The sequence below is a fragment of the Ooceraea biroi genome, chromosome 1 (genome assembly GCF_003672135.1).
Source record: "Ooceraea biroi isolate clonal line C1 chromosome 1, Obir_v5.4, whole genome shotgun sequence".
Lineage (NCBI taxonomy): Eukaryota > Metazoa > Arthropoda > Insecta > Hymenoptera > Formicidae > Ooceraea > Ooceraea biroi.
In genome coordinates, this window is record NC_039506.1 from 11,026,567 (window position 1) to 11,047,348 (window position 20,782).

General features: G+C 38.0%; 1 protein-coding gene across 6 annotated transcripts; it reads left to right on the top strand.

Moving 5' to 3' along the window:
* Positions 1 to 127: 127 nt before the first annotated feature.
* On the top strand, positions 128 to 20,591 carry LOC105284761 (serine/arginine repetitive matrix protein 2). 6 transcript variants are annotated; one of them, XM_011348512.3, is made up of 10 exons: positions 128 to 363; positions 1,151 to 1,392; positions 1,984 to 2,088; positions 9,188 to 9,508; positions 11,759 to 11,884; positions 12,172 to 12,283; positions 13,147 to 13,202; positions 13,662 to 15,674; positions 15,760 to 15,933; positions 16,329 to 16,699. In XM_011348512.3, exons 2-10 carry the CDS (start codon positions 1,163 to 1,165, stop codon positions 16,357 to 16,359), a joined length of 3,168 nt encoding a protein of 1,055 aa, XP_011346814.2. In that variant the 5' UTR covers positions 128 to 363; positions 1,151 to 1,162; the 3' UTR covers positions 16,360 to 16,699. The 6 variants fall into 6 exon arrangements, with proteins under 6 accessions (XP_011346814.2, XP_011346812.2, XP_011346810.2 ...); XM_011348510.3 differs by lacking the exon at positions 16,329 to 16,699 and adding an exon at positions 17,652 to 17,802 and having other exon boundaries at positions 131 to 363; positions 12,172 to 12,253; XM_011348508.3 differs by lacking the exon at positions 16,329 to 16,699 and adding an exon at positions 17,652 to 20,591 and having other exon boundaries at positions 132 to 363.
* The last annotated feature ends 191 nt before the right edge of the window (positions 20,592 to 20,782 follow it).

Genomic DNA, 20,782 nt, shown 5'->3' on the forward strand with positions numbered 1-20,782 from the left:
CGAATGTAACTAGCTTCAGGGAATAAACTAGAGACCCTATAAAATTTGAACTAGTGATATTTCGGTTCTATAGAACAGGCTCTCCTATTGGATGTTGGCTGTTCATGGGGAAACTGAAAACCTGGGTGGGATATTCCGTCGCGTCGGCGGCACCGAAAATTAGCGATAATTGCCGAAAGGAGCCGAAAATCGCAACGGTCAACTAGAAAGCGCTCATTTGCGCTCATTGCGTTGCAGTCAGTCGCGGTAGGAGTGCTGGGAGATTCTTCTCTCTACCAGCTTCTGTCTCGTGTTCTTACTCGTAAACGGCGAATGGGTTACCGGTTCGTGCGGGAACGTTGTCGGCTACTCTCACGGGTGCAGGTAAAGTAATTTCTCCAAAGTGACAACGAACGCGGTCTCGTTCGAACGAGCGTGATTTGCGCAACGCCGCGCAACCGGATCGATAATTGATTAGCGTGTGCACATAACCTAGGTCCTGTGAATCTGTAGATTATTAAATGCCTTGTACATACGTACATGTATACACACACGTATTGTTGAGTGATTTGATGTCGCGATAAGGTGCCGTCATCTGACGCGAACGTCAGTCCGTTCGTATGATATAGTCGGCGGAACGGAACGGCACGGCACGGCGCTTGTAACTTTTTTCACGGTGGTGTGATTCTTGGCAATTTACCTGTTGGCGAAAAATCAATTTCGAATTGGTGAGGAATTCACGGGTGTAAGATGGCTCATAAATAGTTTCCGTGTAACAAATACGCAGAATCATTTTCAAAGGTGCACAGATGTGTAACGATATGTCAAAATGCAATTTTAAAGTTTTAATCTTACTGTTTGATTCATGAATATTATCATTTTCCGTTACTTGTTCACGTTGTAAGATTTTTATTTTAGAATTAAGTTCACATGCTGTTCTTGGCAATGCTGCGATCCAACAAGTTAAGGTCGAAATAGTCGTTATGCAGGTGCACATTCAAAGATATCCATGAAATGAAAAATGCTGTTGCAATAGAAACTTGTTATTTTCGAACTTAATTGCATACGTCTCCTAATGTCATAACTTATGAATATCTGATGTGCTTTTATTGTTATATCTTTAATTTATTATTCATCCAATTAAAGTTTACTACTTATTGTTGATTTGCAGGAGTGAAACAAGATGTACAATGGCATTGGACTTCAAACTCCACGTGGATCTGGAACCAATGGACACGTGCAGAGAAACTGGGCTATCGTGCGTAAAAACAAAGATAAAGTTGCTTACAAGGCAGAAGAGAGCAAAGCTGACCAACTAAATAAACAGCCAAACAAGGAAATTTTAGATCATGTCAGGAAGCGAAGAATCGAAGTCAAGTGTGCCGAATTGACTGATATTCTAGAGGATAAAGGGTAAATAGGCCTTTCTTTTATGCTCTTTGCAGTCTTAATTGTAAGATAAGCTTGAATCTGTAAATATAGTAGTAGTAATTATGTTTGTGTTACTTTAGCTTAATCTTATAGTATAGCATAAAGCTAGATTATAATAATTTTAAAAAATGAATAATATATTTTGATGTTTATAATAATATTTTTACAACCTTCTTACTTGTATTATTACCTTGATACTTCATCTTCAGTATTTATTAATAGAGCATACTGAAGCCAAAGATAGGTGTAACAAATGCTATTAGAGTTTATAATCCAATTTGAATATCAAAGTCAGGAGACTGCTTAAGAATTAACAGCATTAAAAACGATAACGCTCTGTCGAGATCCAAATTGGTTAATATAATATTTTTCGATAAACAATAATAAATATTTCCAGATAAACAGAGACTAACATCGTTTTTTAAACAATTTGCAATTTATGTTTGTTAATAGTGATCTTTTGTAAAGATCTATCTTTAGAATAAAGATTGCGAATTGTGGGAGACAGATAGAATAATGTAATAAGTATAGAATAAATATATCTTTTTATGTTGTTCTTGGTGTGAATTGCAGATTTACGAGCGAGGAAATAAAAGACAAAGTAGAATCCTACAGATCGATGCTAATGGGGAGTGATGTCAAGCCAGTCACGCCGCAAGATGAATTTGGCCGTGTTAAGTAAGTAACATTTCCCATTTAATATTTTCTTGACTGAATTTTTCTTCGAATTCGGAGATTCGCATGAAACACTCTAATAGATTGAATTATGAAGTCCACGGAATTAATTGAAATATAATAATCGGACAACAAAAATAATTGACATACATAGTATGAGTAAATAAAAAATATAATGTATATAATTGACATTGTAAAACGTAAATCACGTTATATCAAATTTAATAATAGATGTATTGATCTGGTTTCATTGGAAACGATTAGCTTATAAAATATCAGTGTGTTCTCTTGAAGAGAATTCGTAAAATACTGGGAGAATGATTCTCTCATCTGAGAGGAAAGCTTCTCTCTTCCTATTGGCTTCCTTCGGCCATCAAATCTGGGATTATCCTGGATGGCGTGGGTGCCATATGACACATATAATATTAAGAGTGTCTGAGCTTTCCGGGATCATTTCGTCGCAGTTTTATTCGATCCGACGTTAAAGAAAACGTGTATCCTAACAAAAAATTCTTAGCATTCAGAAGAAAAATATAGATATTAAACTTTTCACAAACAGAAAAGAAAATATCCTTAAGAAAATATAATCGCATGAAAATGTGATTTTATATACATCATACCTACCGAAATATATTGTTTCCTAAATATCGGAAATATCAATCAGAAAATATAAAAAAAGAGAGAAAATGAATTTTATTACAAAATTTATATATAATAATAATACTAATATATAATAAAATAACCGAACAGAAAATATTTTATGAAAAGGTGAGATCAATTATTTTCGAAATTACTTTGTTTCGAATAAAGTTACGAATAACTTTTGATACACTTGTGGTACAAGACGCCATAAGACGCTAATTTCCATTCATCAGTAATTAATCGTATGTTTCTTTGCAAATGAAGCAATCAATGGGTTTGAGAAATATTTTAGCTTAGATACGTGATATATATCGCAAGAGGGCGGGGACGCGTTGCATTCTATGCCAATCCCAGTGAAAACGCGGAGAGAGGTCAGGGGTCGAGGGGTGTTGTAGTTGCGCTATCGACGTATCCCATAGCGCCGGCGCTAAAGGGGAGAGAAGCGCCCTGAGGATGCGTTCGGGGCGGAAAAGGATGAAAAGGTGGTGGAAGGGAACGCAGCATCTCGCTCGGCTCTCTTTTCCGACGGCCTCAGTATGAGGATGGACCGGCGTCATGACGCAGCCAGCGGATGCGTCGTCGTGTGTCGTCGGGTGGTGCACCGAGACTCTGATTAATCTGGGGTGACCGGATGACTTCGCCGGAGAGGAACATGTGACGCGGCGCGACGCACAATCCGCGAACAAATCACAAAAGTCTTCCATAACGTTTAATCCGCGATACCGCGATTTTACTCCGCTAAGTTGTCCCTAAGTGCTAAGTTAGGGTATATCGCGGGATAGAATTTAAGTCTAGAATTAACGTCTCACGGAAGCAAGCAGTGCTTGATTGCATACCGTTTGAGCGCACGAAAGATATCGAGTAATTAAAGTGATATCAAGCGAAGAAATTTGCGAAGAAGATCGAGCAAGCCACAATATAGATATGTATGGAAAATATCGGGTATTAATAAATATCGATTGAGTGATTCTGAGTGAGAAGAAATCTATCAGAAGATATTAATTATGTACATTTTACTAGACTAAATCATAATACAAATAAGTGGAAAATATTAACTATAGTATCATATATCAAGTATTAAGTGTTGAACATTACTCCAGAAGATCTCAGAGAAAACTACGCGAAGAAGTTTAGACGAAGAAGATTAAACGAGCTGTATCTATAAAGAGGATTAATGTGCACGAAGGCAATTTTTTAAATTTAAAGTTTTACAACGTACAACGAGATATACGTGAAATAGGAATAACTTGACCACCTTAATTAACAAAAGAAAAAATCATGAAAGATAGAAGAAGGCAATAAAAATTTATGAAGAAATAGAAAGTGAAAGTTTAATGCTGCAAAAGCTTCAAAAATTGTAATTTATACAAAAAGGTGTTTTTAATTAAAGGACTAAATTTGCGCAAAAAAAAACGTTTAAATTAAACAAGCATTTTTATTTTTAATGCAGTCTTGTGAAGAATCTACATTGCGTCTTCCTCTCTCAATTTTTACGGGATCAAAGAAAGAGAGAGATACGAATAGAGAATTTTGAATCGTACTGATTCACGTGTCTCCACTTTAGAAGAAATTCGAAAAGCTTTTTCTACGAAATCCATGTGTCTCCAAGTCGTCAACTACGAGTTGACGGTACGTTGTTAAGGAAAGTGTCCTGCTTCGTCCTGAGAAGTATGACCTTAATAGTGTGCCTGATCTAAAGTCTTCCTGAACTCGAATTAAAGTACATACAAGTTCGCCAATATATATATTGCTATATATTCGCCAATATACATATTGTTATATATTCTTCCACGGTACAGAATAAGGAAAGGATCTTAATGATCTGAGTGACACGAATAATAATAATAAATAATACAACATAGGATAATACAATTATAATATACAAACAAAATATAATAATTATTATAAAAATCAGAAGCATAATAAGAATAACGAAATAAAAAAGAGAGAGAGAGAGAAAGGATTAAGATACGTTGACAACACATTATGGAACGCTTGGGAACACTACGATATCAAATAATAAAAGTCGCTCAACGAATATCGAATGTAATAACGCATAAAGAAAGCGAGAGACAGAACCTGCCATTGTCACCGTCGTCGGATGATTGTTTTACCTAGGAAAGCCGGAATACTGAGTACAAAAGGCGCGGTAACGGAAAGGGAGAGAACTATTATCATCGCCTGCAATCTTACCCCCGTTGTTCCGCCCCTTCTGTTTTCCTCGTGAAAGGATTAAGTGTCGGAGAGCTACTTGCGCAACGTGAGCCAACCATTCAATTAGCGGCCTAATTACCTGGCCAAGATTATGCGCCACCACATCTCATTTCACCTAATACGATCTAGATTAAAATCGTGAAGAACCAAAACACAGAAACCGAGCTCCAACTGGAATATCATTTGGACTATCGATTATTAGGGCATACCTGGGAATATAAAGAGAAATTATGATACGTATTATTTGTCAGGCTGGATAATTAATCTTGAGCAAAGATAGTCTTACACGAAACAGTTCTAATTGTTCTACGTTGTTGAAGGACATTGGACAACTAGCATGATACTGTCCAGTTTCTAAAAACTTGAAATTCGATCTATCATCAAGATCCTGAGAACGATCTCAAAGAGCTGAAACTCAGTGATCCTTCATCAGAGATAGTATTCAGTGAGGACTAGCGATTCTGTGGCATTCTACGGACTTCGCCGAGAGGGGAAAGGAGAAGTTTGAGGAATGACGATGTCGGCGGTATCACCGGCGAAACCTGCACGCGGGCGGGGTCCGGCCGATGGCCGGGCCTTCTTCGAGACTTTGTGGCGCGGCGGCAACTTTCTGCTGGACCGACAGAAGGTGCTAAAGCGTTCGCGCAAACGCAAGTTACATCACACGGCAGCTAATAACGGCGGCAAGAGGAAGCAGCAACAGCAGCAATTCCTGCAGATGCAGCGTCAGCACTGCTGCTGCTGCCAGCGTATTCAGCTGCACCTGCTCGCCGGACGGCGAAGCAACATGCGCTCTGTCGTCAGGTGAATCTTCCGCTTCCAACATTCAGCTTGATATGTAGAACCAGATATCGGGGAACGATTCATTCTTGTTTCAATGGCTCCTCGAGCGACTTTATTATGCGATTTTATTACGTAACGACAATAAAAAATATTCAAGTACTTTTGTCGCCTACAACGATTACTGCAAGTAAAAAGGAGTCAAATAATTTAACAAAAATTTAATTTTGTTTAATTGAGAAGCTTTTTTATTATGTTATATAACTTTGAAAATTAAATTACTTTTCGGACAAACATAACTCCAATGTACAGTTTACTTATTTATGTGTAAGACTTGGGGGGGGGGGGTTGTATGATTAAACTTCTGTTGCCCGGGACGTTGAAACACAATTTTGTGAATGCAATTTCCTGTTGTCGATCATTATCGATTTTTTTTTATCGATTTTGGTTGTAAACGCCTATAATATTTGTAATGTTGTTATAAATGTTGAAAACTATTGGCGCAATGAAACGGAAAAGAAATATTTTATTTCGAGTCCTGATCTAGAAAATCTTTAATAGGAATGACTTATTTACTCTGGTTTTTGAATCTCAATTGTTTGCCAATCGACTCGGTGTCGGGTCAACGGCGATTCTGCTGTATGGCGCGAAGGGGATGCCAGTAAAGAGAACAGCTGGATTGTATTGATCCACCGTGTTCCGGTGGCGTGCGTGCAGGCGCGCAGGGGTGGCTCTCGTCCCCGGCTCAACCCGGTTTGCCGCTTTTCACTGCCGCAGGAAAAGTAGCGAAAGATAGAGGGAGAAGAAGAGAGGAAAAGAGAGGGTGGGTCGCACGATTGCTGCCCCTGCTTGCCGTTGTAGTCGTCCTGTAGTGGCGTGTTATGTCATTAGCGCCGCGACATTTGCGTCTCTTAAGAACGACGCCGAGGTGCTGTACTCTGTACAGGGTGTTCTCGCGAAGCTAGATACCTCCCTTGTCCGAAGCTCTCGAAGAAGCGATCACCCGAGGAGTACAGCGAGGATGACGGTGAAGATCTCGACGCGGTAGGCTCTATCTCGGTCATGTTCGGTTTGTCATCCCGTTTGTGATCCCGATCATTGTTCCAAGATCCACGATAATTCTCTGTTCTGGTGTACCAATAAGTGTGTTACACTGATCATCGCGGATCTGAATGGCTTGTTGTGAAAATAATAATCCCAACATTTTTTAAGGCGACAATCAAGCATCAAATGTGTGTCAAATATATAATATCAAACTTGCGCCAGCGTATATTTCTCTTAGATTTTATTTTATGTTATGTATTCCATCAACGTGACATATTTAGCGAGAAACGTCGATAATAAGTTAAATGATGCGAAATAGGCAAGTTAATTATATACATAACTAGCATCCCCCGTCACGCGGGCTTCGCCCGCGATATTATGTGTAGAATTAAATAAAAACATTTTACCCCTTCTCACCCGTTAGGGGTGGAATTTCGGAAAACCCACCCTTAGTGAGCACCTACGTGATAGTAGGAATATACCCTTAAAATTTCAAGTCGATAGGTGCAGTAGTTCGGGCTGCACGTTGATGAGTCAGTGAGTGGTATTTGGCTTATATATATACAGTGAATGCAAAAAGTATTCGTACAGGGGAAATTTCTTTAAAAAAATCGTTATTTGTAGAAAATAAACTTTAATTAACAATATATTAATCCTGAATACAATATATGTTATACTTCTGAATAATATTACATCAACAAAAATATAATAATCGAAACATATCGTCCTTATAATTAACAAAAACAAAAACTTGTATTAATTCCTTGCGCAGAAAGTATTCATACACTCCTTTTTTAATTAAAAAAACTTATTAATTAATACTTTGTAGGGTTTCCATTAGCATTAATTACAGCTTGTAGTCTTTGATTCATCGAATGTACCAACTTTTGCGTGACAGTTGATGAGATAGAATTCCATTCTTGTTGAAGAGCTGTTTTTAAATCATTTTGATTAGAAATTTACCTTTTTCTAATAGCATCTCCAAGAATTTTCCATAAATGTTCAATAGGATTCAATAGGATTGAGGTCAGGTGATTGGGGAGATGTATATAATTGTTTCCGAACATTATATAAAAGCCAGTTTTGTATTATATGCTGTATGTTTAGGATCATTGTCCTGTTGGAAAATATATTTTTCCGCGATTCCTAATTTTTGTGCACTAGTATGAAGATTTTTTTTTAAATCTCTATGTACATTTTGTGGTCCATTATACCATCAATAAAATGTAGATTGCCGATTCCAGCTGCGCTCATACACCCCCAAACAAGTACAGAACCGCCACCGTGTTTAACCGTCGGTACAAGATTTCTTGGGTCTAATTCTGTATTTGTTTTTACGCCATACCATACGCCTGCCATCGGAGCCAAAAATATTATATTTGCTCTCATCTGAGAAAATAACTGTTTTCCAGAATTCATCCGGTTTATTTAAGTATTGTTTCGCAAATTCTAATCGTTTATTGCGATTAGTCGCATTTACTCAGAACTTTTTCCTGGCAACACGACCATGATATCCGTTTCCTCGCAACACATTTCGAACTGTGTTAGCGGAAACGTTCACACCGCGATTTTTTAGTTCGCCCGCAATCTTTGGAGCACTTGTTTTCGGATCCAGCTTTACTTGGCGAAGAATGAAACGTTTGTCGGTTTCAGTGAAGGCTTGTGGTCGGCCGCTTCTTGGTTTATTTTTAACTGTTTTTCTAATACAAAAACGGTCAATTATTGATTGGACTGTTGATCGAGGTCTATCGATGAGCTGAGCAATTTCCCATAGAGATTTACACTGATTGTGTAATTTAATAATGATTTTTCGCTCTTCTTCGTTAGTCTCCTTATTCTTGCGACCCATTTTGCTCTAATAACGCAGTAAGACTGATATAGATAGTATTTCTAGCACCGTAACCGAGAAGTAAAACACATATTCCTATTGTAAACAAAAAAGCTCCACATAAACACTTGTGTCGCAACGCTACAATCTAAATCTCTCAACTGTACGAATACTTTCTGCGCATTGATTTACTACAAGTTTTTGTTTTTGTTAATTATAAGGACGATTCTTTCAATTATTATATTTTTGTTGATGTAATATTATTCAGAGATGTAACATATATTGTATTCAGTATTAATATATCGTTAATTAAAGTTTATTTTCTACAAATAAGGATTTTTTTAAAGAAATCTCCCCTGTATGAATACTTTTTGCACTCACTGTATATAGATATTTCCGTGGACTCATTTCCATCGTAAACATCAAATCGATAATCGAAGTAATCCCGCAGCGTTTTTCCACTGATCAAAATTACGTGAGAGTTTATTTCCTGAGGCTTCTACCTTTTGTCTATTATTGTGAATTCCGCGATTTCTCCTATTTGCAAAAACAATTTGAACTTTTAACGTTTTAACGAAATTATTCTCCTTTCAGCGTGCGGGAGACACATCAGATCGCCGAGGCGCAGCAGGAGAAGAACGCGAAGCTACGCGAGGCGTTCGGCATCTCCGAGTTCTTCGTGGAGGGTAGTAGTCTAGACCCGGAGCGGCACGCGCGCGAGGCGGAAGCGCGAGCCGCCGCCGCCGCTGCCGCGAGCAAAGTCTACGAGCTAGTACGTACGCCGAGCCCGGCGTCCCCGCCGCTACCTGCGCCGGACGCGGCTTCCACCACCGCCGTCGAGAAGAAGAAGCGAAAGCGTTCCGGCAGCGCGAGCGCCAGCAAGAAGAAGAAGGCCAAGAAGCACAAACGGGAAAGGTACAGCACAACGTAAACGGTGTGCGCACGGTTCCATGGAGGCTGGATTCGATCTCACGTGACCTTTCTCTCTCTTTCTCTTTCTCTCGCTTCCGTTTTTGACCATCGGTTTTCGTTTTGAATAAAATGCGAATCGAGGCTCCAAGACCGCACACCCGGCCCCGCCATATACCTCCGGAAAGATCCTCGATACTAAAGAAAAGGAAATTACCAAGATCCGAGTAGAAACTTATCCTCACTCTCTCTTCCTACAGTCGAAGTTAATCGAGAGGATTGTTCGTTTTGCAAACGCTCGTTCTATCAATCTCTCTCTTTCTCTCTCTCTCTCTCTCTCTCTCTCTCTCTCTCTCTCTCTCTCTTGCTTTTTTACGCGTATAGCCGGATTTACAGAACTGTAAACTCATGACTCACCACCTACTGTTTCATATCCCGTACACCTTTCTCTGTTTCAAACAGAACTGAGGAGGACTGAGTGCCTACCCAGTAGGCGCAGTAGGTAAGTGTGGTCGTCGCGACTAATTTGCCAAAAACAGAAAAAAAAAAGACAAAAAGACACTCTTCGAGAAAGCTTAATGTCTTGCGTCGGATGCAGAAACGCGATTAGAACGATATCGATCGTGGGATTCTCTCACGGGATTATTTTTCACGCACTTAGATATTTTCCCCACGGGTAAACGTTTGCTGTACTTCGTCCTTCAAATCAGAGTCGTAAAATATTTTATATTAGAAATTATGTACAAATTACTTTCGATGAGCTTTTCACGATGATTAATTGATGTAATTGAAAACGTTAACAGTTATTTCAATTGTACGAAATTTTAATAGACATTAATAACATAAATTTTGAATTAATAAAAATTTAATTTACAATTTTTAAATTAAAATTTAAAAATTAAAAAGAAACATACGCGAAGATGTTGCGTGTTAAAAGATTGTTTATATTATATACGACTCTGATACGATTTTTATGAATATAATAATTATTCTAGTAATTTTATAAATTTAATATATAAATATTTCATAATCTTAATTTTTGAACAATAACGAGCAAACATTTGCCGGGGGTTGCGAAATAATGAGAAACGCGGCTTTTTCGCAGTAAGCGTAACAAAAGTTAGAGAAAATTATTCAAAGAAAAAAAACGAAAATCATACATTTCTATCTCTCTGTTGTTGTTTATCGATGAAGCTTGTTGTTAATGTCATCTCTCTATTTTTTTCTGACAAGTCCGTCCCTATCGATGGTTATCAAGGTAATACTAATCCCATATTTATATCAATACTCCTCATATTATGTATTATATATATATATTATACATATATATATATTTCGTATTGTCTTTCGTAAATTTTTGTTGAAAGATCTGGTTTTTCGCGATTATAGTTCCAATCCGAGGTCGAAAGTGGTTTCGGAAATTATGGGAGTGAGTGTAAAAACCAGATTTTTCAAAACGAGCTACTACGTAGTCGATTTGTTAGCTATAGCCGCAATATTCTGCAATATTACGCAATATTGTGAATATTTCACTTGTATGCGCATCGTTGACTTCTGTTTTCTTGTTACTTTATTCACTTGGAATGGATATTGCGATGCGAAGTGTATTTACGATATATTTGCGGGATATTTCTGAAGTACTTAGACGAACTGCAACTTCACGAAAGAGAAGAAGTTCACATCAGTATAATAAATATCTCGTCCATTGATGCAATATTGATGCGGACTTCTTTTTCGTTTTGATGCAAGAGATATTAAAGTTTGCACAATTATCTCGGAAACATTCTGTATAAATTGTATTTGCTGTAAAGTTGCGTTTCGTTTCGAAATCAAGTTACATCGTGAAGACATTAGGTGTCGAAAAGCTGAATAGAGACTGAAATGAGAATGTAATTTACACTCTTGGCGATGAAAATACAATTTACAAATTTTATCGCGGCAAGCTATGTATCATTTCGAGAGCGGATAGTTTGTGTATATTATATACGTGTGTATACATTCATATATTCGATAGAATGGGGCATTGGTTTTCACGTACACGGATATATATATATATATATATATATATATATATATATATATATATATTGTGTACTACAGCTTTCTTTATATATTGTCAGCACAAAGGTATGCACTTGCCAACAGGAAGACGTCCACTGCAAGATTTATATAAGACTAAATATCGTTTGACAAAACAAAACAATATCGCGACCGTCTTGAGGCTCTCGTAACGATTGTCAATCTTCGATTTCATAGGTCGGAATCTCCCAAGTCTAGTAAGAAAAAAGAAAAATCGAAGAAGAAGAAGAAGGAGAGGAAGCATAAGAAGGCCGAGGCCACGTCGTCTGACAGTGATTCCAGCGAGGATTCCGGTGACAGCAAGTAATGATAATCAATTTATCTAATTTATACAATAAGTTGATAATATAATAACATATTTTGTTCATTATCACATATAATAAATTTAAATATTTTTGTTAAAGAAAAATTACTTTAAATTAATCGAAAAATACTTTATCTATTTCCTCGTCATCCTTTGTTTTCTACCTTGAAAATCAATTCGTTCTTTCTGTAACTTTATTCTATATTTACGGCATAATTCTATTCAATAAAAATTACTTACAAAAATGATACATGAACTGAAATAAAAATATATGTGCATTGCGTAGCTCATCCGAGACCGAATCGAAGAAGAAGAAGAAAAAGAGAAAGAAAAAGCTCAAAGCTCTCGAGGGGAAGGACAAACATGAGGTACGCACGATGCTTCGAAGAAAACCAAATGTAAATCCTGTCTCTTTTTTCTCTCTTTCTATTTCTATATACATTATCTATATATACATTAGCACGGTGGAAGCTGCATGGTCTCTAGTTTATGTTCGTTTCTCCTGAATTCGTTAATCGATCGGCGTTGCGTGATCATTATCGTTAATCGATCTCTTGGGTTTGGCCACTGTCTCGAAAAAAGATAGCATGATCATCCCCATCCTCCTCTTTCTCCTCGGGGTTCGCTTGTTGTTTTTACGTAAAAATACGATTTTTCGTCTGATTTCCAGTTTTTCGACAGTTCATTATTTCAAAGTATAAATCTCAGTATTGTTTGTAATTATTCAGCGCCATTTGACAGGAGACATTCCCTGAGTGAGTACCAGATATGCCGCTACTCAATGTAATTTCTAATTTGTGAATTCATACGTACGTCGTGTACTTTGAAATTTACGAGTTTACTATTGTCGTGTAAGAGCCTCTGTATTTCTCTCACTCGTTGTATGTCGAGCACTATATTACACGCTAATTACGGAAGATCGATCTCGGAGACTGCTTGTTCTTCAACACGGGATTACTGTCAAGGTGCAGTGCTTTTCCTAGGCATGCATGCCAAGACGAATAAATCGACGATCAAGTTAAAAGAAATACAAAGACATTTCTTTATTTCGTACATATCTCTGCCATTGTTTGGCAATAATTGCTAATTGGAAATCCCGCGAAAAAGGAGCAGGCTCCGCAAAAACGTTTTTTAAACAAATATATCGTTTCTTTTTCTGTTATTGTTTTTTTTTTTTCGTTGTATTCTTGACGAATGCATGATCGATGTTCACTGACAAGAATCGACAAGCAATATTGATCCACCTTGAATTTTCTTTTAGAAGAAGAAGACCTCGACTAAACGGAAACGTCAGTCATCCGAAAGCTCCACGGATAGGTAAGTTAATTGCTGTTCGCGTCGCAATAAATCAATGGAGAAGCATGTAAAATAAGAAGGATCAAAGCATGATAGACGGAGTCAAAATTACGGTCGCACCAAAAAACATATGTTTACATTATAATACACTTATGTACATGGAATGATCATATGATCTAACGAGAGACTGTTAACTCTATTGAGTTGAACGCAAATCAATTAATTGAATACCGACACACGAGTATTATCATCGCGAACAATTACCTTTTTTCTTCCTTCAAGTTTTATACTTTATCGTTGATCTAAAAATGCTTGGCAAAAAATAGTCACATTTTTGACAATAAAAATCCTTATTATTTATTGAACATCAAGTTACTCTTTTAATATCCAAAAGATTTGCAGAGGTATTACTTAAAAATTTGTTATTGATTGGTTCAATCGACACGATATTAACCGTCATTTCCCGATGGGAAATTACAGTTCTGTGGAAAGACCGAAAAAGTCGGTGAAAAATGCTGTGCCCGACAAAGTATCGAGAAATGAGATTTCCGAGAGTGCCGCGAGTGCCTCGCGGGAGCCTCCTCCTCGTTCGAACCGATCACCAAAGCGAGCGGAGCGAACAGCGTCTCGGAACGAGACCCCACCGCCATCGTCGACCACTCTTAAGACAAAGAAAGACTCGCCCACGAAAAAGAGCACGACGGACAGGCGGGACAAGTCGCCGATGAGTCACAACAGGAGTCCCGCTCCGCCGTCACGGCGACATAGGTCGTCCTCCAGAAATCGGGGCGACAGAGGAGACAGGGGTGGTGGAGGAGGAAGATCCCTTAGGAAATATTCGAGGTCACGTCGCGTGAGTCCGTCTCCCAAACGGAGGCGCTACTCCAGGTCGCCCAGAAGACACGGCCGGCATTCTGTGTCCAGGAGCAGGAGTCGCTCCAGGTACGATCGTTACGGATCTTCCCGCAGAAGGCCTGCGTCACCCTCGAGACGCCGGGATGTCACTGATTCTCGTCGAAGATCGCGCTCGCCGAGACGACAGCAGCAACGCCGGCGATCCGATTCCCGTCGACGATCACGATCTACCTTGAGTTACTCACCTGTGAGGAAGAATCCGGAGCGCTACAGGGACATCTTGGAGGACCGAAAGCAATCAAGGCGGGATCAGAAGAAGAAGACAAGGGGAGACAAGGGGAAATCGCGCTCAACATCGAGGAATAGGAGGACACAGCAGGTCGCGGTTGCGCCCAGGGTGAGTTTGAGATCGTCGAGCGAGGACGAGGCCGATCTGGCTGACGACGAGCCCGATAAACAACAGCAACAACAGCAGGAGGACGAGGAGAGGAGGATCATCGAGCTGAATACGTTGAAGCGCTTGCAGAGCGGTCTCGCGGCAAAGGCGCGCGAGGCGCTGGAGAAGAAGACGATCAGTCCGACGAAGATAAAGATCGAGAGAAGAGAGGAGAGTAGCGTGTTAGACATTGCTTTGCCGAGCGAGCCGCCGAAGAATGCCGCGCAAAACGCGGCCGTGCTCTCTCGGGACAGATCGAAATCTAGGGAACCGATCGTGGTGCAGGCCTTGCCGGCCGTTCAGTCGCCGGTATCCAGCAGATCACCATCACCGGCTCTTCCTCTCACTCGAGAGGAGGCGACAATCAAAATTAGGTCACCGAGTGAATCGCCGCCACCGCCGTCGATACCTCAATCTTTCGACAAGGTCGATTCCGCATCGCCTAGCATGAAAAGCAAGGCAAATCGTCGATCGTCGCGGTCACCGAGTACTACCGGCACCAAGAAAGACTCGCCACCGATTGCTTGCTTGAGAAAAGATGTTACCAAAGGCGAGTCGTCTTCTCACTCTCCCACGGCAGCAGCGACGACGTCGAAAGAGGACAACGCGATGATGAAACTGCGCTCGCCGAGCGAATCGCCGCCGCCGTTGCCGAACGTTTCACTAGTCAGGTCGGATCGGCGCTCGAAGTCACCGAAAAGGAGCAAACTGTACTCCAGATCGGCGTCAAGATCTTGCACGAGGTCGCCGTCCGTCGCAGGCAAAGCGAGGTCTTCCAGATCACCATCGAGAGACAAGAAGTCGCCGATGTCGCCCGATGGGCAGCGATCAGCCTCCAGGTCGGCTTCTCGCGCGAAGAAGTCGTCGCTTAAGGCGAAAGCCGCGAAGCAGCACCAACGCTCGTCCCGATCGAGATCTTCCTCGGCGGAGTCGAAGCGCACTAGTGTATCGAGGTCGTCCTCGAGGTGCAAGAAATCCGCCTCACGGTCCAGAAGCAGGAACCGTTCGACGTCGAAGAGAAGATCGCGCAGTCGCTCCTCCGTATCGCTGAAGAAGTCCAGGAGTAGATCAGTGTCGAAGAAGAGGTCGCGCAGCCGCTCGGTGTCGAAGAAATCCAAGAGTCGGTCGCGGTCAGCGTCCAGAGCATCAAGAGACAAGGATAAACGCAGTCACACGAGAAGCAGCTCGCGTTCCTCCGCTAGGTAAGAGTCGATAGCTTTTCAAAAGCACCAATGCAACTGCTACATGTAGTAGAAATACACTAAGAAACTTACTTTCTTCTTACAGTTCGAGGCATAGTCGAGGCAGGAGCTTCTCAAGTTCGTCTAGATCCTCGAGCAGTGTTTCCAGTAGATCCTCCCGCTCCAGCTCCAGCAGCTCCGCCTCTAGCAGATCACGTTCGCCGTCTATACCGCGACGTCACGGCTCACCCAGCTTCCTCGACAGACGTCGTATTACAAGGTAGGTGCGCGAGCGCGAGCGTGTGTGCGATATTATCGTGATAGTTCATATATGTATTTACCACGCACTACGCTGATTTCTTGAGTCCACTCGTAATCGTAGACTTGCCACTATTATATCAGTTACACGCTTTCCTTGGTTCATGTCTTTGATTATTAGTATTTTATTCGATTTTTATTAGTATTATTATTTCGATGCAGTGATGAAGTACTTTGTAATTGCGAAAGAACTGCGTAACCAGAAAAGTTCCTGAGAAACATTGTATGAAGATTAAAAAAACATTTTAGACATATAAGGAGACTTTCCCTCGCCGGGAAATGATCAAATTTTCCTCTGAGTATGATTCTAAGTTTCGACTTTCGATATGCTAATATTCTGTTTGTTGTGTCCTACAGAGACAGATCGAGGGACAGGCATAGAAGATAGAATTACGGCTTCGCACAGAGATGTTTCCATTATTGATCTACATTTATTAATATACATATAATAACAACAATCGGATGTATAGACTTATAAATTGTCTTTGCAAGCTATTATTTGCAGACTTAGGATTAATACTTCAAACGTGTTAACATCTCCTATTTGTATTATTTTAAGACATTATCTTAAATATTAATGCGCGTCCGAACGATTAGCATTGGGTAATGTCACAATACTTGAAGAAAAAAGATATTCATATAATATTTAATCATGCAAATGTGAAGTGTTAAGTAATTTCAAAAAACAATATAACTGATAGTAGTATTAAATAAAGACTTGAAAAATATAAAATTATATAAGATTGGATTCAAATCATGAATGCAATGGAAAGAACGCATAGAAAGTTCCATGTAACATGTGACCAAATATTATTGGAACTAATTATTATTATTGACAATCTCGTAGAATAGTACAGCGTTCATATTTTATTTTGCATTTTTCGGATTCTTTATTTGTATGATTCTTTTTCTTTCTTTATATTCCTTCTTCATTTTTTTTTTTATTAATTTGTAGATCTAGGAATATCGTGTAGATGTAGCATGCGTGTACGTTTTCCCGTATAAATATTGTAAATTACATTATTTTCGCAGTAGGAGATACCTTTTATTTTATCGATGTCGATGCCGCAAAATAAACAAAAATTATCAATGAACGAATCTCTTCTTTTTTTCTTAGTTATAGTTTCTTAATTATGATTTTTTTTAGTTACACATTTTCGCGATTTATGAATGTTTCTTGTGCCACACTGTATCTTTTTCTCTCCAGAGAAATGTTTTGCAGACAGGTGAGTTATGATATTTTTTACATGCCAGTATTTATGTATGCAGTTTCCTTAATTCATCACGCATGTGTATTTTACTATCTGTTCAGATTAATCATAATTAATAGACTTAGCCATCTTTAACAATTAAGAACTAATTATTATTAATATTCCAGAGTTCCAACTTGCATATTATCCATCATAATTATTGATTAATAACAATTTACGATACAATAACCATTATATTTGTTACTAATTATACTAATTATCCACTACTTATAACAACTATTTTTATTATTATCCACATTTGATACATACTATCATTATCAAGTTAATTGTGCAGAATAAAGTCGTTTTTATTAATATAATAAGAACAATGCTACATATGTATAATTGTTTTACTGCTTTCAAGATAAACATCTGTCGAGTAACATCCTAAAGAGAGTATTGTTGATATACTAACAAATATTTATTTTAGTGCGAGGAAACGTCCAATTCCGTATCACCGACCTACTCCGACGCCACCTTCGTCGCCGAGTAGCTCTGAGAGTAGCAGGCACAGCAATTGGTCCAGTCCGAGTCATCGGTCCAGTTGTTCCGCAAGCCGTAGTCCGTCTTACACGCGTTGAGGGACGTGTGTAAGTTCCCGGTGGGAATCGACGTTCCTTCTTCGTACATTAGACTCGGAGCGGCATACTTTGATCCCTTGACGACCTGACGGGACTTTCCGAACCCGCTAATATATTCAAAATATTAATTTAAATGTTTACGTGTATAGACAGGGTGATTCAGGACCTCTGCAACAAACTCTGAGGAATAGATCTCGCAGAGAGCACCATTTTCCACCTGTGTATATATATTAAACAGGTATTATTCTGGAATTGTAAATATCAATATCATGAATGAGCATTCAGGTCACAAAGAATTGAAAAATATTCAATAGATTAAATATTTGTGTTTTTGAAAAGACAGTATGTCTCGAAGAGTGGGCACGAAGCTTTGTCTTTTGTAAAACTCGGAATTAAGTTTTATTAAAAAAATTTTAAGTTACTGATAAGTTTTGAGATCAATACGAAAAGTATCATTTTCTTGATTGAAAAATTTTAGACTTGCGGAGATATAAATAGACAACGGAATTTTATTCAAAATCACTATAGAATCTTAATTCAGATTTAATAGCATTTTACTGAATAATAAATTTGAATTATTGTTTCAATTATTTAGATTGATTTTTATTATCCTTGCTGAGAAAATATTCACAGCGAATTGCACAAGTTACAACACTGCGTGGACACTTTCAGCCCATTCTGAGACATTCTGAACATAAATCATTTACGATATCAATTAACTCAAAGAAAAGTCTAAAAAGCCTAAAAGACTTATTTGAAAGATTGTGAAACGTATACAATTGTCGATTGTTTATCAGATATTACATAAACGATATCTGTTTTAACTTTATTTAATTAAGTAGATATGCCACTCCGAGCCTAATGCATAAGCAAATTTCGAAACTATGTAGAAAGTTTCTACTAGAAACTATGTATTTTTTTTTTTCAGTAATACAATACGATATCGATTAATCGATATTACATTTACAAAGAAAATTACAGTATCCTTGGTCGTATCTGTAATATCTGTATCTGTAATATCCAGTCTAACAGGTTTTTAATCTGGAAAGAAGATATTACTCCGACCAATATTTATTTCGGAATTTAAATGTGCAATTTTACAATTATCGTCGATATTAAAAACTTATCACGAAAAAGATTAAGTATCAATGTAGATTTTGACGCGTTGTATTCTCTTTTCCTATTTCTTTCGAATAGACTCCTATAAAAATGCAGTAACTTTTCTATAACTTTCTAGAAGAGATTCTTATCTGATTTAAAATGTCGACTTAACAAGATAGATGGATATTTTAATGATAGAAGTGAGAACTCTTCTCTCGTACACTCGCGTATTCTCTCTTTCTCTCTCTTTATGAAAGAAAGGTTTCGTAACCTTCGATGCTTCGTGAGCGTAAAATTTTATTCCGAATTATCATTAAAGCGCTTCTAAATTTCTAGTCGTATAATTCTCTAACGCTCTTGTGTGGATGTAAACAATAACTTACAACGATTTTGAGCATCCTTCGTTCGTTGTCTTCATTGTCATAATATTCTGCTGTAACTACCATTTAGATTGAATTTATGTATAATCCTTTAGTGCAATGTTATTAAGTCATTTTTGTACATATTTATTCTCTCAGAGTACTCTGTACTTTTCTGAAACAATTCAAATCTTTTAACTCTTTGCGTGATGTCTGGAGACTATCAAATTCTGTTGTTTATACATATTGTACATATTATTTTATTTATTATACATCTTTTTCTTTTTATTCTATCTTTTGATAATTTTATTCTAAGTTACAAGGAAGGTGCTCTCTGTGCGAGCGATTCCATGAATTATTAACAAATAAATTTTTGCGAATTTGATAGTCTCTTTAAAATAATAACGCAGAACGCACGCAAAGCAAATTGAGATCTAATTTTTAGTATATTTATTTCTCTATTTGTAAAAATATTTATTTATTGATTTCTTTATTTTATAAAGCAATCTTAGGTTTTATAACTACGAATATTATACATTACCGCATTATAATATTGCGAGTTTTACACGCAATATTTGCAATTTGAATGAATACTCTAGTCACAGAAAGATGATTTCTCAGACCCATAAACTTGGGTCGGGTAGCGCAGCGTACCAAAAAGACATGATTAGAATATTAATCTCGATGATTACGCGAAGTTAAGTCTCGAAGATATATATATACATAGAGTTAAAGACCGTACTTGAAAGTCTACATCGTTTACGATTAGATAAAGAAACTATGTAGCACTAGTTCTCATATTTATAACGACTGATTCTATTTTAATGAAAAGATTCTCTGATAAAATATTGTGACTGCTCGATCAGCGCTGTTGAGTTCATATGAAACTCATCTAAATCGGATATTTTACAGTCTGCGGGACAATGATTGTAATCGCTTCCTTATTAATTTCCAAACACACGTACACGTACAGTGAAAGCCGTATTATGGGATTTAAGAATTCAGGAACGTCTTTCGCATTGTACCCTGCGACCGTTTTAGCAACTCCGAAAAGATCAGTTCCATACTATTTGTGAACATAAAAAAAAACACAATGTGTAAGGTAATTACTTGTCCGAATTAGTTTTAAAGCAAAACTCCAATTTGTTCATGAGCGCATCATCTTGTTGAGAAGAATCCATCATGGCTTTTTAAAGCTGATATCTGTATCTGCTTATGATTTACAATATGGAATGTTACTGTCTCGTTAAAGTGAAAGAAACTCGAATATTATATCTGTAATATACTCTGTATTGTTGTTGTGTGATTAAATCGAAAATCTTAAACATATATGCAACGCCGTATTTTGTTTTCAAAATAATTTTATTCCGCATCTTTCAAGATATAAGTATATAATAAAGCCAGGAGGAAATTATTATCGCATAATAAATAATTGAAATTGATAGACAAATAAATGATATTCAATAAATTCGTTAATTCTACTGGAAAAAAATCGTGATTTAACAAACAACTGCTTTAAA

Excerpts from the sequence above, each read along its gene's own strand:
- LOC105284761 (XM_011348508.3), top strand. The coding sequence starts at position 1,163 with ATGTACAATGGCATTGGACTTCAAACTCCACGTGGATCTGGAACCAAT. Across the intron at positions 15,675-15,759 it reads AGCTCGCGTTCCTCCGCTAG|TTCGAGGCATAGTCGAGGCA; the intron begins GTAAGAGTCGAT and ends TTCTTCTTACAG. Across the intron at positions 15,934-17,651 it reads GACAGACGTCGTATTACAAG|TGCGAGGAAACGTCCAATTC; the intron begins GTAGGTGCGCGA and ends TATTTATTTTAG.